Source organism: Mycteria americana, chromosome 2, assembly GCF_035582795.1.
Source record: "Mycteria americana isolate JAX WOST 10 ecotype Jacksonville Zoo and Gardens chromosome 2, USCA_MyAme_1.0, whole genome shotgun sequence".
Taxonomy (NCBI): Eukaryota; Metazoa; Chordata; class Aves; order Ciconiiformes; family Ciconiidae; genus Mycteria; species Mycteria americana.
In genome coordinates, this window is record NC_134366.1 from 23,698,085 (window position 1) to 23,716,175 (window position 18,091).

The following is an 18,091-nucleotide window of genomic DNA, read 5'->3' on the forward strand; positions in this document are numbered from 1 at the left end:
AAGACGTTAAGAGCTGCAGGTTTAGTAGCCCAGAGGCTCTTGCAGCGTAGCAGGCATGCAGCACCGCCAGTGCCTGCCCCCTTCAACCAGTCCGCGCTGCCTCCACGTCGGAGCATGAGGAGTGAGCTGGTGCACCGCCAGACGACAGGCCAAAGCTGAGATTTTTGAAGAAACTTGCGGAGAGCTTCAGATGATGAACATCTCTGACACTGCTGCCATCTGCTCTCAGAGCACTTGCAAACAAGGGGCAAAAAATTAGCTGAATAAAATGAGTCACTCTTGGCTGTTCTTCCTTATTAAGAATCCTAAAACTTCAGCTTGCCATCCGAGTGTGCAAGGAAACCAGATACTTGTTTCACTTACTTACCCATGCAATGTTCCTCTTAATTTAAATCATCTGACTTATGTCACAGAGAATAAAAATAAATTATTGGTAAACTACCAAAAGAATATGATACTTGCAAAGTAATTTTAGCCCCCACTGTTTTCCCTCACTGATACATTACTGGCAAATTAAACCCCAGTATCTGTCCCCTTCCCGGGAGATGTGGTTTGAGGAGGTGATGTGTTAGCAGCTCCCACGGGAGAAAAGGCCAGTCACAGTCGCTCAAAGGGGATACTAGAACCAGCAATAAGCTATGCAAAAACTGCCAGGGCAAATGCATCTTGCAGTAAGTGCTGGAGAATTGTAACTAATATAGGCTAGCTAGCCCGTATCAGTCTTGCAATCACTTCTTTCAGCTTTGGGTCTCTAGTGATACCACCACTGATTCAGCCTTTCCCCTCTCCTGCTTCAGCAGCTGGGGCTGGGGAGCATCCTGTTGCGGTCACTGTAAATGCCCCCATTTGAAGCTGCGTCTGAGCATTAAATACCCACCTGAACCTGAGCTCGAGCTTTTGGAAAAGCGAGCAGTGCTGGAATGTTTCACCTTTGTTTTTCAGATTATGGTACATACATGGAGTTAGCATCTCTCCAGGATCGTATTTAACTGTGCGCATCCTTTTCATTCTGCATACTCACCCTGTAGGTCTATTACAGACATAAAGTGAGAGCAGGGTATTTCTTATGGCTCGTTCTTGAAATCCTCTCTCAAAATGCTTAAACTCAAGAAAACCAATGTGTGCATCAAACACTTCACACTAGTTCACTAGCTTACACAGGTTCACTCTTTTCATCTCTGGGAGCATGTAGCCTTCAGCTAGTGAGTGTTTTGTTGTACAAGAGAGAAAAATTCAAGGCAATTGTGCTGAAGGTAGTTTTTGAAAGTGGCTTATTTAAACTTTATGAATTTTAACTATGGATCTTCTTTAAATTCAGAGATTTTGGTAGCAAGACTGTATGCTTTCAAGTTTCAAGGCTCCATGCCTGATCTTATGCTGTAAATTGCAACATTTAGCAATTTGTAGTTTAATTTAGAAGGATCACCTACTTCCTAAATGCTTAAGTAATGTGGCAGGCTGTGGTTATTGATTCTCTCTGAATTTATTACAAGAAAGCTGTATTCACTCTTTCCTCTTGGGAATGCCCCTCCTGAACTGCATGCTTGCTAGTGACAGCTTAGACCCCTGATACATAACCAAAGACCTTGCCTAATATCCTTGCAACTGCTCAGGGAATTTTTATTAAGTAAAAGCATCATTAAAGTAGACAGAATGATGAAGTTTAATGAGCATCTTTCTCACTTGATATTGTTAGTTTTGCTGCAGCAGCCATAGTGCTCTCATTTGTTACTTCCAGTGGGGCAGATAGAGAATGCAGAGAGATTTTATGTTTATATTTGCATACAAAGAAACATTTATGTTCATGAGAGATGTTTGCTTTGAAAAATATATACAAGGAAAGAAAGCAACTGGAAATTCTATCTGAGGGCTTTCTGCATTTTCAGTCTTGCATTTAATCTCCCCTTTCACTTTAACATAATGAGAAGGCTGCATGCAATACTGTAGCTGCTAAGTCTACAAAGGTTCAGCAATTTGTGAACTGTGGTTATAATAACTAGCTTCTGACTGTTGCTGCAAACCACAAGCATCTCAAATATTTATTTGCACTCCAGATTTTATTCTTCAGCTGAGGTTTTGGTCTGCGAGCTGTGTGTGGTGTCTTTCTCAGAGCTATACCAGCCTTATAGATAGGTGACGTTCCAAAATATGAAGTGTGAAGGTGCTGCCACGAATGTATTATCAGCACTTATCTGACAGATCTGCCTTGAAACAGTAGCCACAATCTGCCTCAATATTCCTTTGTCTGTTTATGGAGACCATCTGCCTTCACTAAGGGTCTAGTCATGCAAACAGATATGTCAAGGTGCCATCTCCTAGTACATTACCATCCATCAGCTGAGCTGCGTAACTGTCTGTGTGCATGTCTTAAGCGTCTGTGTGCATGTCTTAAGCTGACCTCCGCTGCCAAGGACAGTGTGCGAGTGTCTCTGCCTAACACGTTTGACTTCTCAGTGATGCCAGAGCAAGAGCATGTACGCAGTTAGTTACTACAGCTTGGCTGACAGATGGTGACGTGCAAGCTATGGTTTCTGTGGCTGTATCCTTCCAGTAGGTATCGAAATCATTAAGGACTGTATATGTAAACTCCACATCTATTACAGCCAAGGGGTTATAGGTTCTCGTGTAATTCAGATAGTTGCTTCTCCGTGTGGATCAGCTCTATTAGTTTTTTTCTTTTGGGTTTTTTTTTCTGGTTTTTTTTTTCCTTGGGATCTATAAAAGTGGTGTCTGTTGTTGTACCAGAAGTTCACTGAAAATTGTGAATTCTCTTTTCCCCAGTGTAACAGAAGGCAAATTCTGTCCCAGAGGCATTATCGCAGTCATTATTGTATTTAAATGTTGTTGTGACACCATATGTCTCCTCGTATTTGATGTGTGCAAACACAAGAGAGAGTCCCTGTCTGTGAAGGCTTGTATAATCTAAATACGTCTGATCCTTGCTCTTTGTGTAGCAGACTACTGTGGTAGATTGTAAAGCACTTATCTTCAGTTGAGATAGCAATGTGCAGCTGAAACCTCCTTGAAATTTTGCCAGAGAAACCTAAGTAGATTTTTTTTTTTTTTTGCTTATTTCAAACCCACTAATTATTTTCCTGGATGAAACTTTGGTGCACATGCTGATAGAAGTGGTTGGACATGAGACTAAGTAAAAAGAATGTAAAAGTGCTGCAGATGTCAGCAACTCATGCACATCATCTACTACTAATATAGTATTTGCATGGGGTGGAGGGAATTGCTGGAGCACCAATAGCACTGAATATTGTAAGGAGCAAATATCAAAGAAAAACTGCTTCCATACAGTCAATTGGGATTTTTACTGCTTAATGCATGCAGTGGCCGCTGGACCTCATTTCGCAGTCAAAAGGCGTTGCCCAAGTAGACTTTACCAGAACTCTGAAGTTCATTCAGAATTGTCAATATTCAGTTTCTGCACTTCTGCACAGTCAGTAGAATTCCCACCACACCCTTTTACTTCAGAAAAAGTTCACTAATCAGAGCTCTGCCAGTCCACAAACTTGAACATTTGCACTGAGAAAGCAGGAAATGAGAGGTAGGATGAATGCCGAAAGTGTCATCTGAGAGAGAAATTCATGTAAAGTTTCCAAAGCAAAAAAAGTGGAGCCTAAACCAACCTGAGCAAAAAAAGGGTATAAGGGTATGTAACACCTGAAAACCACTAAAGCTGTTGTAGTCTTCTCTGGGTTGGCACTAACAGGGCAAAGGAGCTGTGGGGCAGCAGGAGGTGGAAAACGGGACAGTGACAGGGGATTTATGTTCCCATCCATGAAGATTTTTTGTGCTGAGATACAGCGGATCAGTGGATTCTCTGTTAATTCACTGCTTAAAGTCCCAAATGGGGACTTTCTTCTTATATGAAAAAACCTCACATTCTACTCCAACATAGCATTATTCCTCTAGAGCCAAAAAACAACCTGAATGTTAATTTAGTATTTAACTAACTATTGGTGTTCACAGATTTGACCATGCATTTCCATTTCTCTGTTTCTAACTTCTCAGAGTTACAAAATTATTACTGACAGTGGTTCAAATGCTGCACTGCATATCATTGAGAACAAGATGGTGCTTGTTGCCTGACTTTTTCTACCTTGGATCGGTTTCTGATGGGACAACCTCCTTGAATGACACTTCTGTGCTCTTCCACAACAATAGTATTTCCTGATACCAACACATCTCCTTTCATATCTTCCCTCCCTCAACTCACTTAATGCCTTCCAAAACAGGACAGTTATTTAGGATGGATATTTGATTAGTACACAGACTGTGTAGTTGGATAAAATACAGCCTTGTGCTGTTGGGGCTGTATCTCTTATGAAAAGAAAAATATGTTATTGTAGCTAATAGTAAGCATGCAGTTATCACGGAGGGTCAGGGCTCTCTGTGTTCATCAGGAAATGGCATCTGATCCCTTGTTGACAGTAGGTGATGGCACACATAAAATTTCAGTAAGGTGAAGTAATGTCGTAGTTCACAGTTGTATTTTCCTTGAGCAAGGCTGTTTTGGGTACAGTGTACCTTGACAGCAGCCTGTTTAGCAGCATGATGTAAAACTGCAGCTGCTGAGGAGGTGAACGCAAGCACTGCCTCTCCACCCCACCCTATGAGAAGCTCTAATCCCATTCTGCAGTCCGGGAACTCCGGGGTTGAAGTGTCTCCCAGATACAGCAAAATAAAGCTCGGAGCAGGTGGTAGCTTTTAATCTGCTGACATAGAATAGAATAGAATAGAATAGAATAGAATAGAATAGAATAGAATAGAATAGAATAGACTATTTCAGTTGGAAGGGACCTACAATGATCATCTAGTCCAACTGCCTGACCACTTCAGGGCTGACCAAGTTCAATAAGGGCATTGTCCAAATGCCTCTTAAACACTGACAGGCTTGGGGCATCGACCACCTCTCTAGGAAGCCTGTTCCAGTGTTCGACCACCCTCTCAGTAAAGAAATGCTTCCTAATGTCCAGTCTAAACCTCCCCTGGCACAGCTTTGACCCATTCCCACGCGTCCTGTCACTGGATACCAGGGAGAAGAACTCAGCACCTCCCTCTCCACTTCCCCTCCTCAGGAAGCTGGAGAGAGCAATGTATGTCTTAGCTAAAATCTCTCTGTATCTGACATAAATAGCCCTTCCATGGCCATGCCTTACAGCACAGTATATTCAAGAGTATTTCTATCTTTTTGGATCCTTGTTCAATGTCTCTTGCATACAGTTGACTGCATAGTCCACCAGGCCCTGTAGAAGAAGGAGGGCCCGTCCTCTGCTGAAATTAGTTTCAGCCTGCAAAGCAAGAGGTCACTATAAATAAAGAGTCACTTTATCTCCGAGATACCCGCTCAGGGTGATACCCACTGCAGAACTGTATATCAGGTCATGCTTTCTGGATAAGCAACAACATATCATGAGTAACTAAGTCTGTCCTGACATGACTAAGCAAAAGTAGCAAAAGGATCTGTACCTGGTCCTTGTTTGCAGCAAGGGCTGGACAGACATGCAAGCTACATACGTGGACTGCAGCGGCGGAGAGTGCATGTGTGGGTGTGTGTGACGGACCAGTGCAGCTCACCTGTGACAGCTGGGACCTTCTGCATGCCCCAGACACATGAAAATGCAGGACCCGGGTTCTGTGGTGACAGTGCTGACAGCTGCCTATCCAGATTTTGACATACCAAAAGGCAATTCTAGGAAGACTCAAGTTTCTCAACCCCAAGCCTCTGGATCTGTCCTGTTTCTTGACAAAGTCCATCGAAAGGTGGAAAGTGCAGTGACACAAGGAAGGCTGTTGTGGGAACTGGTGCCGTTATCTTCTTCAGCAGCAGAATTCCTATCACCTGGTAGAAGTTAGTGTCCAACTTGACTGGCAACAGCCTAGTACAGGGTTGGGGCAGACACTTACCAGCATCGGGCTGAAGTATTAGCAGGGGGACACCTTTCAGAGGGATTTCAGTATGGGTGTCAACATTGCCAGTGTCTATACAGCTGAATGAGGAGAAACAAAGCTTGTCTCTGTTCCCTTCTAGATACACTGACACCCCCGCAAAGTACATCTTCAAAAAGCGCTTTATGTCAGTAAGGGAAGTTAAGTTTGAGCTGTGTTTATTTTGGGTAGGTTTTTAATTTAGTTTAATCAGGATTACTCATAAATTATCTATTAATTACTATGTGATATTTAGCAAGATCCTCTCAGCCATGTAGTCTATTTAGCTTCGCTGTGAATGCTAGCCATCTTAATTGTAGGATACTTTGTCAACATTTAATCAGTGGTACTTACTAATGTGGCATTGATGTGTTGGTAGCTGTCCCAGTACTATCAATCATGTGTGAGTAGCAAAGGCGGCTGTGACACCATTGCTCTCTGTCACATTATCAAGCCCTTGGGTTTTCTGGTTAGGGATGATGCTCACTTTGCTCTAAGTGGGCACTCTATCTCTCCAGTTCAACCCAATTTTTGTCATTGTCGACTTGAATACACATCCTTGCAGCCTTCCGAGCCTTAATCCCATAGCTGCAGAATAAAGGTTGCTAGTTTCTGAAGGCAAAACTGATTGCTCCTTCACTGCTTCAAAGGTCTGCTCTTCCTGATGTTACTCTCCTGATTAGTCACAAGAACCCTAATATTATGGACTGCAGCATGAGATCTAACAGAAAATTCAGTGTGGTGAGACAAAATAAATATATTGACCTTCCTTTTTTTACTTCTAGTAACTAGATGCATTGTTTAACATGCTGCAGAGTGAAAGCCTGTGTTTAATGGTTGTATCACAAATATGCTTTGTCTCATTTCCTTACAGTCTTTATGGCAGACACATGCAGGCGAATCCTGAACCTCCAAAGAAGAACAATGACAAGTCAAAGAAGATCAGCCGTAAGCCTCTGGCAGCCAAGAACAAATAAGTCCCTGGCTTCTGCCTCTGTTTTTGTATCTTTTACATTGCTTTTGCATGTGCCTATAATATTCCTACGCATCTCCTGTTACTCATAAGAAAGCAGACGCTAGAGGTAAAAGCAATTTACTATGTATACTGCTTTAGAAGATACTGCTTAAGGAATACAAAATTACATATTCTCCTAACTGTGGTCACATTTATGTAGCCATTTAATACATCACTGTCAAACACATTTTAGCTTTTCTATTTATATGTATATTAATGTCCTCTCTTCACATGTGTCACTTCCTGTCAATATCAGGGGTTTTGCACCTATATTACACGATATTAAATTTCATATAATATTCCAGGTGATTTTAATAAAGGTCTTCATTTGTATTGTGTTTCAATTTCTTCAGTAGGACTTCTGAATAGTGAATTCCTTGAGGAACATATGTGTCCAGTTTCCTGCAATGTGTTAACTTCTTGTGTCGGAATGTGATAGCATTTTATCTGATACAAGTTAGTTAAAATGTAAAGCATTCTGTTCAAGGAGTGAAAAATTTTAATCAGTTTCTATTTCTTTTTACATTGCTATGTCCTGCTTTTTTACCTTGAAGGTTATTTTGAAATCAAGGAGCAGGGGAAGGGAGAGAGGAAAGAAAAAAAAAAATTGTCTTTGTAAAGAGCTGCCAATTGCCAGCCTCAATTTGGGGAAAGAGAACTTTCTCATTTGAAGAAAATGGTATTTCTGCCAATTTTTTAAGTGGTTTTTTTTTTAGGCAGAAAACCCAAATAATGTATTTAGTCTCTGCTGAAAGTGCTTGTATTGAAGAGCTGTTCTAAATGGCTTTTGAAAATGCCACAGGTTCTATATTTATCTGTACAAAGCCAGCACCACAACCAAGCTCAGAAGCCGCAAATTGTTTAACATCTCAAATAGCTTCAGGTCTTACTAGTGGGGAAGAAAAACCTAAAATCTACAGACAGTGATTTCCAGACAATTTTAGTCTTAGCAGAGCAAAAGCTAACCAGGAAAATCAAAGAGCAAGAACAGATATTCATACCTAGATCGCTCGTGTCAGGACCTTCCTGCCCTTGATTTCTGATTTCATGAATTTCATACCCGAGCAACCCATTGCCGAGTTTCGGCTGCAATCCAGGCGGCAAGCCAGGAAACATGCCCAGACTGCCAAAACAGGCCAGTTGTGTTCAATGAGAGAAGAAAAGGTTTTAAATATGTCATGCTAGAAATGATGCTTTCTACAAAAGCCATTTTGTATCTGAAGACTCTGTTATCAGCACCAGCCTCTCAATCGCATTTAGGATTACCCTAGCATTTAAGTAATGCATGGTTGCCTTAGTCTGGGAATAAGTGTATTGACATATATTTTGCAACAGATTTTTTGAATTGGCAAGCAGGGCTAGGAAGTTGGCATCAAGCTTTAGACACATTTTAAGTGGTCTTTGGTACTTCAGAAGAATGAGGCAGTCTTGGTAGGCAGATGGAAAACAGTAAAAATGGTAGACTTGTCAGGAATAGTCAATTCTATCTGTTGCAAGCTCTGCAGAGGATTTTCCAGACCTCTAAAGTGATCTGTCTAGGGGAACAGGTCCAACTGAAACAGGCCCATGGAGGCGCTAGGTTGGGTGCATGTTAAGAATTCACAGCAAAAACTGACCCCCGGCTGGAATGCACACAATTACATCTAGTGTAGGCATTAACACGTGAGGGTACCTAGTGACAATAATAATCCCTGAAGAAATGTCAGTGAAATGTCAGAAGGTCCCCAAACTACTATTGCAAATTCCTTCTGGAACAAAATAAATAGCAAGGGCACATCTATTGGGAAGGGGTGAAGAGACTCTAGATCCCTCCCCCAGTATTCTTCCCTGGCACTGAACGCTACCCCAGCCCTCGGGGGTGGCAATGCCCACAGGGCTGAGCCACTGCTCTCCTGACCGATGCCCGCAGCTTGGCTAGACCCCTGCTTTGAGGCTTGGAGACGTTTTATGTATGCTCACTTCCAGCTAAACTGGATTCACCGCTTTTCTGAAATCTCCCTGGGTACACCTGGACATGGTTTTCTGTGAGCGGGGTAGCAATATGGCTCTCCTTTGATTTGAACAGAAATCTACCCAGAGCTAAAGGCATCCGGGTGGTGTCTGAGACTGCATCCGTCACCTGCTCTGTGTCTTGGGGTTTAGAAAGAGAGAAGTTGCTACGGGGCTACAAGGGTTTCAAAGCATGGAGTAGAGTCTCTAATGGAAAAATAAAAGCTTGTTGGGGAAGGCCTGAAAATGTTATTGGTGGGAAGCTAGAGCACCACTTTAAAATAAGCTGCTGATTTTCAAGCATTAGTCAGATTTCCATTAACTGCTGTTGCAAATTTTGAAAGTGTTGAAAGACTCGTGCAAGCTCTCCTCTGCAGGGTTTTGAAGTATGGATTGGAGCATTCCTGGGTGTTCACAGCAAAAAAATCCACCCAACCTTCCCACTTCTTCCCCCATGAAGGAGGAAGAAACACAGTTTTGACAAGCAAAAGCAAGAATGAAGGGTCTGGGGAAGAATAAGTGAAAAGCATAAAGATGAGAAGGATAAAAGAAATCCTAAAGGGAGAAGAACTATCCTGAAGATGGTGGCAGATGGGGAAAAAAGAAGTTTCTTGAAAAGAAAGACGAAAAAATAAGATAATGATCTGAGAAGACGACAAAAAACTGAAATGTATAAAGCTTTACAAACAGAAAACAAAATGGGGGGAAAAGGAGTGCTCTTCAGAGGCTCAAGGCAGAATAAAAGACATGGGGAAGAAAAGCAAACCATCTGGGATGTAACATGCTAATGTTTTAGAGTTTTTAAAAAGGTACCAGCTTCTTAGAGCAAACTACACAACCGTTTTAATGTGAGTTTGATGATTTTATGTATCTGTTCTCTAGAGTCATTGCTTTTTTAATATTTAAAAACAACTTGTTTCATTTTACTGGGTCACATTTATTTCCCTACTGTACTTCAAGGAAAGGAACTGCTGTGTCCTACTGCGGTGAACCAATTAATGAGCATCGCAGCTCGTGATGGTCCCTCTGATGGTCCCCATGGTCATTTCTCCAGAGGATCCATCCAAGTGAGGCCCCTTCCAGTGAGCCCTTGGGCGCTGCCCCAAGGTGAGCAATTGTGTTGTGCCACCTAGAGCAAGGAGCTCTGTAAAGGCAGCTCTTTGCTCCTCTCCTCAATATTGTTTCACTGGCCTGGTTGACGATGAGATCCCTGATCTCAGGGTGCCTTGAAAAGGACTTTTGCCATGCAGTCATTCACCGTCACTCATTCAGGTTGCCTCTTCAGGCCAACCTCTCATACAGCCAACAACATACCCCGTCAAGGGGAGAAAATGATTCCTGTGAGAAGGAAATTTGCTTTTTACAGCTTTCCGGCACCTGGGAGCTCTTTGAAAACAACGATGCAGCTAATTCTCTGGTTTGATTTTGCATATGGTGAACTGGAAAGAGTTGGGTGATTTTTTTGCATACAATGCGCCCTGACAAAGCAAACTTTTTAAAATTACCGTAAGACCGATATGCTGTGCCTATGCAAAGAGTGTCCTGGGGAATTAATGCTCCTTGCTAAAGATAGGGCAACGTGAAGCCAGAAGTCCCGCATGTGCAGACACCATCCACGGTTTTCTTGCACTTACAGTGTCTGTTAACCCTGTATTGCTTCCTGCAGTCCTCCTGATGGACAGATAACAGTTAAAAAAAAAAAAGCACAACCAAAAAATCTCAGCTCTGAGAACTTGGACACTGCTGTTATTCTCTTTCTTATTTAAAAAAGATGTGGGCAACAACTGTGATTCTAAAGTTTCACCTTTTTATGATTATTGGTCTAGAAATATGTTTCCCATGGAGTCACTGGTATTCAAGCATCTTTATTTTGGTTTTAGCCAGGTCTTTCCTATTAAGGAAATGACACTGTAGCATCTGTTCATCAATTAGCTGCCAGCCTTACAGCTGGCAAATCACACCAGCAGCATGGGCATTTCTCCTGAAATGGCAGCTTGTTCGGTGGTACAATCTGAGCCAGCGCAGCCCTCGCCTCTCCTACCTCCAGCACCCTGTATCCTCCCTATCCTCCTCCTCCTCCTCCTCCAGGCTCTCCCCACCACGCTGCAGTGCACAGGCCCAGGTGCTGGGCTCCTGGAGGAGCCAGGGACAGGGAGAAACCTTCCTCCTGCTCTGCCAGAGCCCCTGCTCCCTCAGCGGGAGCAGAGTGAGGTCAGGAGGCATTTCCAGCCCCAGCAATGCTTGGGTGCTCTGTGCTGGCTCACAGCTTGGTGCTGGTATGAAAGCTGGGAGGGTGAGTCTGTGCTGTCCCCATGTGTGCTGAGCAGCAGGAGCTCCGGAGAAGGGTATTATTTCCAGTTTGGAGCGGGTGGTAACTGTTAATATCCTCATGACAACCAGGAGGAGTGAGATTGTCATCGGTTATATTAGTTGTTAATTTTGTAAATATTAACAATTTCTAGGATTATGGCACAGGATGTAAGCTGTCAACTTGCTTTATTTTACTCCTACTCCTTCTTGCAATGACACATCCTTTATACTCCCGGATTCGTGCCATGTGTTCATTGCCTCGCGCTGACACTAGGGCTGGCAGATGTTCTGGGATGAAACCATGATAACCTCCCAAAAGTTAGATTTTCTTCCCCTCCTGGGTACTTTGTTTCCTCTGATCTAAGGAGAAGTAATTTGCCTGTAAAGCAGAGTGATTTATAAATATCTGTGCTTGGTTTTCATCCAGCGCTGCCACCGAAGCCGCTGCCTTTGGCACAGCTGAGCTCCCGCCTCCCCTTCCAGCTCACCTGTGAGTTCTGCAGGCAGGCGCTGCCGCTCCCCGGCCCCCTTGGAGCAGGAACTGAATTACAGCTCGCCAGGAACGGTTTCCCTATTGTGAAAGAGCCCTTAAAATTGTCATTTTTACAATATATCTCAAGAGCAAAATTTTAACCGTATTTTTAGATCAAGGAGCACGGTAATCGCGTGAGTGCCAGCTGCGGTAGTCACCCCTGCAGCTTGGTAGATGCATTTGGAGGCAGCTTTAGCGACAAGGTGCGATGGGGGGCAAAGCACTGGGCAAGGCGGCTTTGCCAGGGCACCCACTCCTCACCTCGGCTCCCTTGCTGCTGGCGAGAGCCCCTCTGCCCACGCTGCCCTGCTCCTGCGTCACCGGCAGCCCTGAGCGCAGAGCTGGTGCCCAGCCAAGCGGTGATGAGCCCCAGGCCAAGCACAGCTTCACAATTTTCCTGACATCCCAGGTATTCAGGATAATGTTTCAAATGGCCTGGTGCTGGGGCAGCTGCCAGCACGAGAAGGAGTGGGGAGCACGGCCATGGCCTGCCGGCTGCTAGCAGAGGGACGAGCCTGGCGCTGAGCTGTACCTCCAGCCTGGAGTGGTTTGTGCCTGTGGATGGTGACATGCAAGCACTGGGCAAAATACCCCCATTGTTTCAATAATCATTTAAGTGGGGTGCCCTCTGCCAGGGCTGCCGTCCTACCGGCCCTGGGGGGAAGGCTGGCCCTCTGCCTGAGCCTGGGCAATGCCGTGCTTCTCGTGGCTTTGCTAATCTTTGCTTTGCTGGCGTGGAAATCGCAGGCTGGTGGCAGTGGGTTTCCCGGCAGCACGGAGCTATTGCCAGGCAGAGCCTGAGGAGCAGGGATGCCTCCCACCCCAGCAATTGCCCCCGTCATCCTCACCTGCCAACCCCGCACCTGCTGGGGCCACCCCGAGCTCGGTCAGCAGCGCTCCCCAGGACCAAAGCGCCGGGGCAGAAGTTGCTCCTCGGAACCACCCGTGGGGCTGGGCATGGCAGCGCTGGCCGAGGAGCAGCCGGAGGGGAGCAGAGCCAAAGGGCTCGTCTGAGGCTCGGCCCCACAACCCGGGGCAGCGCTGGAGGAAGGGCAATGCCGTGAAGGCTGTGATGTGTGCTGGGACCTGGGTGGCTCAGGCCCTCGGCGGGAGAGTGGATTTTAGCTTAATACTGGGTGTTGTTTTCCCTCCAGCCATCTGGTTTAGGATGTAACAGCAGTGAACTGGTGATCTTGTCAACTGTCCCCTCAGAGGGGTTAGTTTTAGAAACCATATTGTTGGTGGCCTGGTTTGAGCACCCTCAACCACCTCTTATTTGTCGTCCTAACAACCCAGATATTTTATTTTAGGTAGCTACTCAAACACACCTGGCATAACATGATTTCCCAAGATCACACAGAAATGAGCATCTGTGTTTGGGGCAGAAGAGAGCGCTGACTCAGAGGAATGGGTGCACAGGTATGCGCAGGTATTCAGAGGAATGGGTGCACAGTATTGGGGTATGATTCTAGCAGTTACCATCCAGACCGTACAAAGTGACTTCCCTGTCTTAATTTCTGGTCCACTTAAGCTACTCAAAGACTTCTGCTCAGCCGGTGATATCCAGAGATGCATTGAACACCTTGTAGATCACGAATTCAATACTAATCCATTCTGAGGGCAAACATAAAAATCAAAACTTTGATTTAAATTCAGGTACCTTGCAGATAATGTGTGGGCTTGGAGCTTAATGGTCAGAAGCTCTCAGCTGCTTCTGCAAGTAGGAGAGCGGCCAGCAGCACCTAGAAATGCAGTTTTCCGCCTTTGCCAGCAGTGGGTGCAAGCACACAAGCAGAACAGCGAGGAAGGAACGCGCCAGACCCGAACAAAGATGAAGGCCTGAAATCCTTTAATTCCTCCTGTTGCTGGTACAAAAACGTGCCAAGACAGTTCGCGTCGCACTCGACTGTCACCCCCGGGCCTGGCAGGGTGTCCCCAGGGAGGCTGCCGGGATTTCCTTTCCCCTCGCTTTGTTTTTACATCAACTCCTCCAATTAAGAAACCAAATAGTTCAGAGGCAGCCGTGCGGCACCGAGTGCCCTAGCAAGGGCTAAAAACAGCCCCACGGCCTCAGGAAGAACAGTTGCTGGGCTCCGCACCGAGCAGAGCCCCGTTGCGCTGCGTGCGAAGAGGCTCACAGCCCTGGCTTGCCCCGTTCGGGGGGCAGGCGATCCCTGGCAGCCGGCCTGGCCGTCCCCCGGCGCTGGAGCTGGGGCACGGGGAAGGCCACGAGGGCAGGCCCTGGCGGCCATGTTCCTCTGCACCTTCCTCTGCAGAGCCCCCCGCCGCCTGAGGCGGAACGGGGAGGCCCGTGGGGCCCCCGGGACGTGCAGGGCTCTGCGCCGGGGCCTGGAGCCAACCTCTCCATCCCCGACGCAAGCGCTGACCTAGAAACGGGTCCATGAGCTGGGCCGGGGTTTCGGACCTGCGGCTGATGGCTTCACAAACAGAGAAACGCGGAATAAAACTTAACAACCATTCCTTTTTTCCGCAAGAAAACACCCACCCCACCCCGCCCAAGAAGTAAAGATTGAAAAATGAGCTCTCCAAAGCCCTTGAAATGAAAGAGGGGGGAAAAAAACCCACGGGTTTGGGAGGAAAATGGAATTTCTTTTGAGTAAATAAACCGGGGAAGGCCAGGCCACCTGGCATAGCTTCACAGCCAGACCCATGCTCCTGCGAGGTACAGGCGGTTATAAAAAACAAAATAGCGCATCCAGTCCTGCATAGAAGTTCTCTGTTCCTGTAAACCAAATGAAATTAATCATTACATTTATCTACAGGCTGTTCTATAAAATCAATAAGCTCTAGCACTGCATAGCAATCAAAATATGACAAGGCACTTAAACTTTGCCAACTCAATCCAATTAATGATATCTTCGTTAGAAAACAGTCATTTTTATAGAGTCCGTTGACTCTTCAAGGACTATAATATAAGCTTGATATAAGCTCATTGATTTTTACTTTATGATTTCCAGTTGAAAGCAAACAGAGATCACTCGCTTTATGAAACTGTGAAAATATGTGTATATTTAACATACCAATATTATTTATAAGCAGCAGCTAATATTTAAGTGCCTCTTGTACGCCTTGATAAAAGTGGTTCATGAATTCAGCCCTCTCAGATGTTCAGAGGATGTTCTTCCACATTATTGCTGTCGTCATTTGTCTTTCCTCTCTGACATGTGCAGTTTTTTACGCAGGAAAACTCTGTAGACGAGGCTCGCCAGCAAGGAGGAAGGCAGCCTGAATACCTATGAGGTGTCACTGGAAACCGAGCGCCTCCGAAAATCCCAGCCTGGCTCTCCCATTTTTTCACGCAACAGCCTGGGAGCTTGCAAGGCAGAAGGGTGACCAAGGGACCCTGAGGAAAGCAAGAGTGGGATAACACTGCAGCTGTAGGGGGTTAGAGGTAGGGAAAAGCTTATCGGGTGGCAAGGACTTTTTGGGGTGACGGGTAGAGGGAGAAAGGTTTGGTTTGGAGTAGGGATTGGAGGGAGGAGAAGGACCCCAAGACTCACTGGGTGCTCATGAAGCTCACAAGCCCTCTTGGGAAATGAAAGGTAAAAGACAAATCCTGCAAAAATGTACACCAGGAGGTGAGCAGCATTGAACCCAGCTCCTCTCCAAACAGCTCAGGTGGGGGCAAGAGCTCTTCTCTGCCACGCGGTGATGGTCAGTGCTGCGTACATGTGGGTTTTGGAGGGGTGTCCCCATGCCGAGTTGCCCCTCAGCCACCCCCCGCATCGAGCCAGCCGGGACAGACAGGCCAGAGCCAGAGCCAGAGCCAGAACCAGAGCCAGAGCCAGAGCCAGAGCCGAGCCTTGGTGCTCCCTCCGGGACTTCAACGGTGCAAATCAGAGCTGAACACCGCAAGTCGCAAGTGCCCCAGTAAATGGCGCTGGCGAGAGCTGGTGCTCAGTCCCGAGGGCAGGAGGGCTGCACACCATGCACACAGGCCCTGGGGCTCAGGGTTTCAGGAGGTCTGATTTCAGTCCCCAGGAGCATCCAGGCACCGAGAGGCAGATGGTGCCTGGATCCAATGGGATTTCATACTTTTTGAGCTGACATTCGTGAGGTTAACAGGAGGCCACCCGGTTTGAGCAGTGGTTTCGCTGGCAGGGGACAGTATCTCCTGCCTTCGATAAGTGCATGGAAGAAATCAATTTAACCAGCAGGAAGGTGCTGCTCCAAGGTCCTCAGGACCGGCCAGTGGGTCTCTCCACCAAGTCAAGCTGCTGGCTCTGTGTCAGGCTGTGACTCCACCTTTCCTTGTGCTTGTCCCCCTTGACCCCATGTGGCTGAACAGCCATTTCTAATGCATCCTCTCAGGGGAGAGAGCGGCGGGGGCCGGTGGCAGCGCGGAGTGGGCTGCGTTTGCTGTGTATGCTGCAGACCAAACCTCGCTGAACCAGAGGGCTTCCTCCTGTCCTCTGTCCCTGGACAAACCTCAAAAAGACAGGCTCCAGCATCTGAGTGTAGAAAAGCAAATCTATCAACAGCAGCAGGAACATCTAGGTAAATCACATCAGTGCCACATATTTCTTAGTAACAGTCCTTACCAGGGCAGCCACATTAGTAAGTACAAAAAAAATCCCCCAATAATGGCAAGTGCTTGCGTTTTGGTGGTTTATTGTCATTAATAAGAGGCTCTTGTTAAAAGTCTGAATCTGGGAAGGAAGGATGAGCCAAGCTGCTTCTGTCCCATCAGTGCCCAGATCTTCCCAAAACCAAAGGAGGGCGTCCAGGGAATGAGGATCTGGGGTTTCAAAGAAAAAGACAAGAAATGAAGAGAGGAGTGAGTTTTGTTTCCTTTCCAAAAGTGTGAGTCCATTTTCAGTCATGATACGGCAGATACAGATGAAAACAAAACAAAATTGCATTTCCACAGTAATTATTTGCAGTTACATGGTGCGTTACTCCTAGTTCCTGAGGTGCCTTGCCTAGCCAAGGTAACGCAAGCGCCAGGGTGTCACTGGCACGCGCCGGAGGTTACCCCCCCTCCCCGGCAGATGGGCAGAGGACGCAGGTGCCCCGGCACCAGGCTCAGGGCCACATTTGCAAGCAGGCACGGGCCTCTGCTGGGGCAGGAGACCTGCAAAGGCCAGCGGGCAGCCAGGGCCACCGCCATCGCCAGGGCACGGGCGCCTGGGCTTGGCTCAGCAGGCAGGAGGACGTGGCAGCAGGAGCCCTTTGTGGCATATTGCAAGATATAAAAGGCTTCACGCCCCTGTGAGCTAGAGTCTTCGGGGAGGCGAGTTGTAACGATCACAGAGGAAAGCTGGTCCGAGTCCTCCAACTGCTCCTTCCCCCTTTCCCACGCTGGGAGAGATATAATAGGGTGAATAATTGGACGAGTCTCAAGGCAATGGTTTTGATGGTCTTGAAATCAGCTGGGTTAATAGGAGTTCCTCAAACCAGCAACAGGGGACGGGGAGGAAAAAGCAGTGACAAGAAGAGGCGATTAGCTGACCATGCCAGGGGACCCCAGCCCAAGCCGTGGGAGCTGCTACAGAGCGGGCACCTTCTCACAAGCATGGAGGCTTGCCTGGGGCGGATGATTCATTTCTGGCCGGCATAAAGTGTGAGCACACGTAATGGATGCCTCGGTGCTGCCCACCGCTCTCCTGCATCTCCCCACACTCCACCGGGCCCCCAGCGTGGGTCAACCCTGAAAAGGGCAGAGCTGTAATTAGGCTGAGGGCAAGCGTCTTGCGAAGGAGGGGCTGGATGCAGCGGGTGACAGCAGTGAGAGGAGATGGTGTCGATCCCTCCTCACCCATCCCTGTCCGGGCAAAGCCTGCCCAGTGGCCCGGCTAAGCCCTGCTCCAAAAACTAGCAACCCCAGGGCAGCAGCAGCGAGGTGGGGGTCCGGCGGCACGTGAGGAGCTGCCCGGCTGGTGCAGCCGAGGCGCTGGTGCTGTCCCCGCCGCCTGTCAATGGCAGCTGCGCCCGCTCTGTCCCCGTGGAGGGAGGCTGCTGGTGCAAACACAGCAGCAAGAAATCCCTTACAAGAGTGAGTGACAGTAATTGGGAGTAATTGCAGCAATGCAGACATGAAGAAGTCTTTTTAGTAATTCATCACTCCCTATAATATAATATGAATAATCCCCCTCTAAAGTGATGGTTATGACTGCGGCCTCGTCATTTTTTTTGAATTTTGCCTTAAACTAGTTGTAAACTGAGATAATCAGTTTCTGTGGGATTATTAAGAAAAATCACACATCTATTACACTTCACAAATCAGCCATTTTTCCACCTTGCCTTTAGTTAATGTCTTTTTCCTTTGAGTCACCCTTTAAAAGAGC

At 46.7% G+C, this 18,091-nt stretch overlaps 1 protein-coding gene across 3 annotated transcripts in view; it reads left to right on the plus strand.

The window, feature by feature from the left end:
• The window catches only part of RSU1 (Ras suppressor protein 1), a 110,627-nt gene extending 103,342 nt beyond the window's left edge, over positions 1-7,285 (plus strand). For all 3 annotated transcript variants that reach the window (XM_075492711.1, XM_075492712.1, XM_075492713.1), the window contains one exon: positions 6,812-7,285. In XM_075492711.1, coding sequence (XP_075348826.1) covers positions 6,812-6,914 — 103 coding nt within the window. In that variant the 3' untranslated portion in view covers positions 6,915-7,285. The remainder of the gene's footprint in view (positions 1-6,811) is intronic.
• Positions 7,286-18,091: the final 10,806 nt, after the last annotated feature.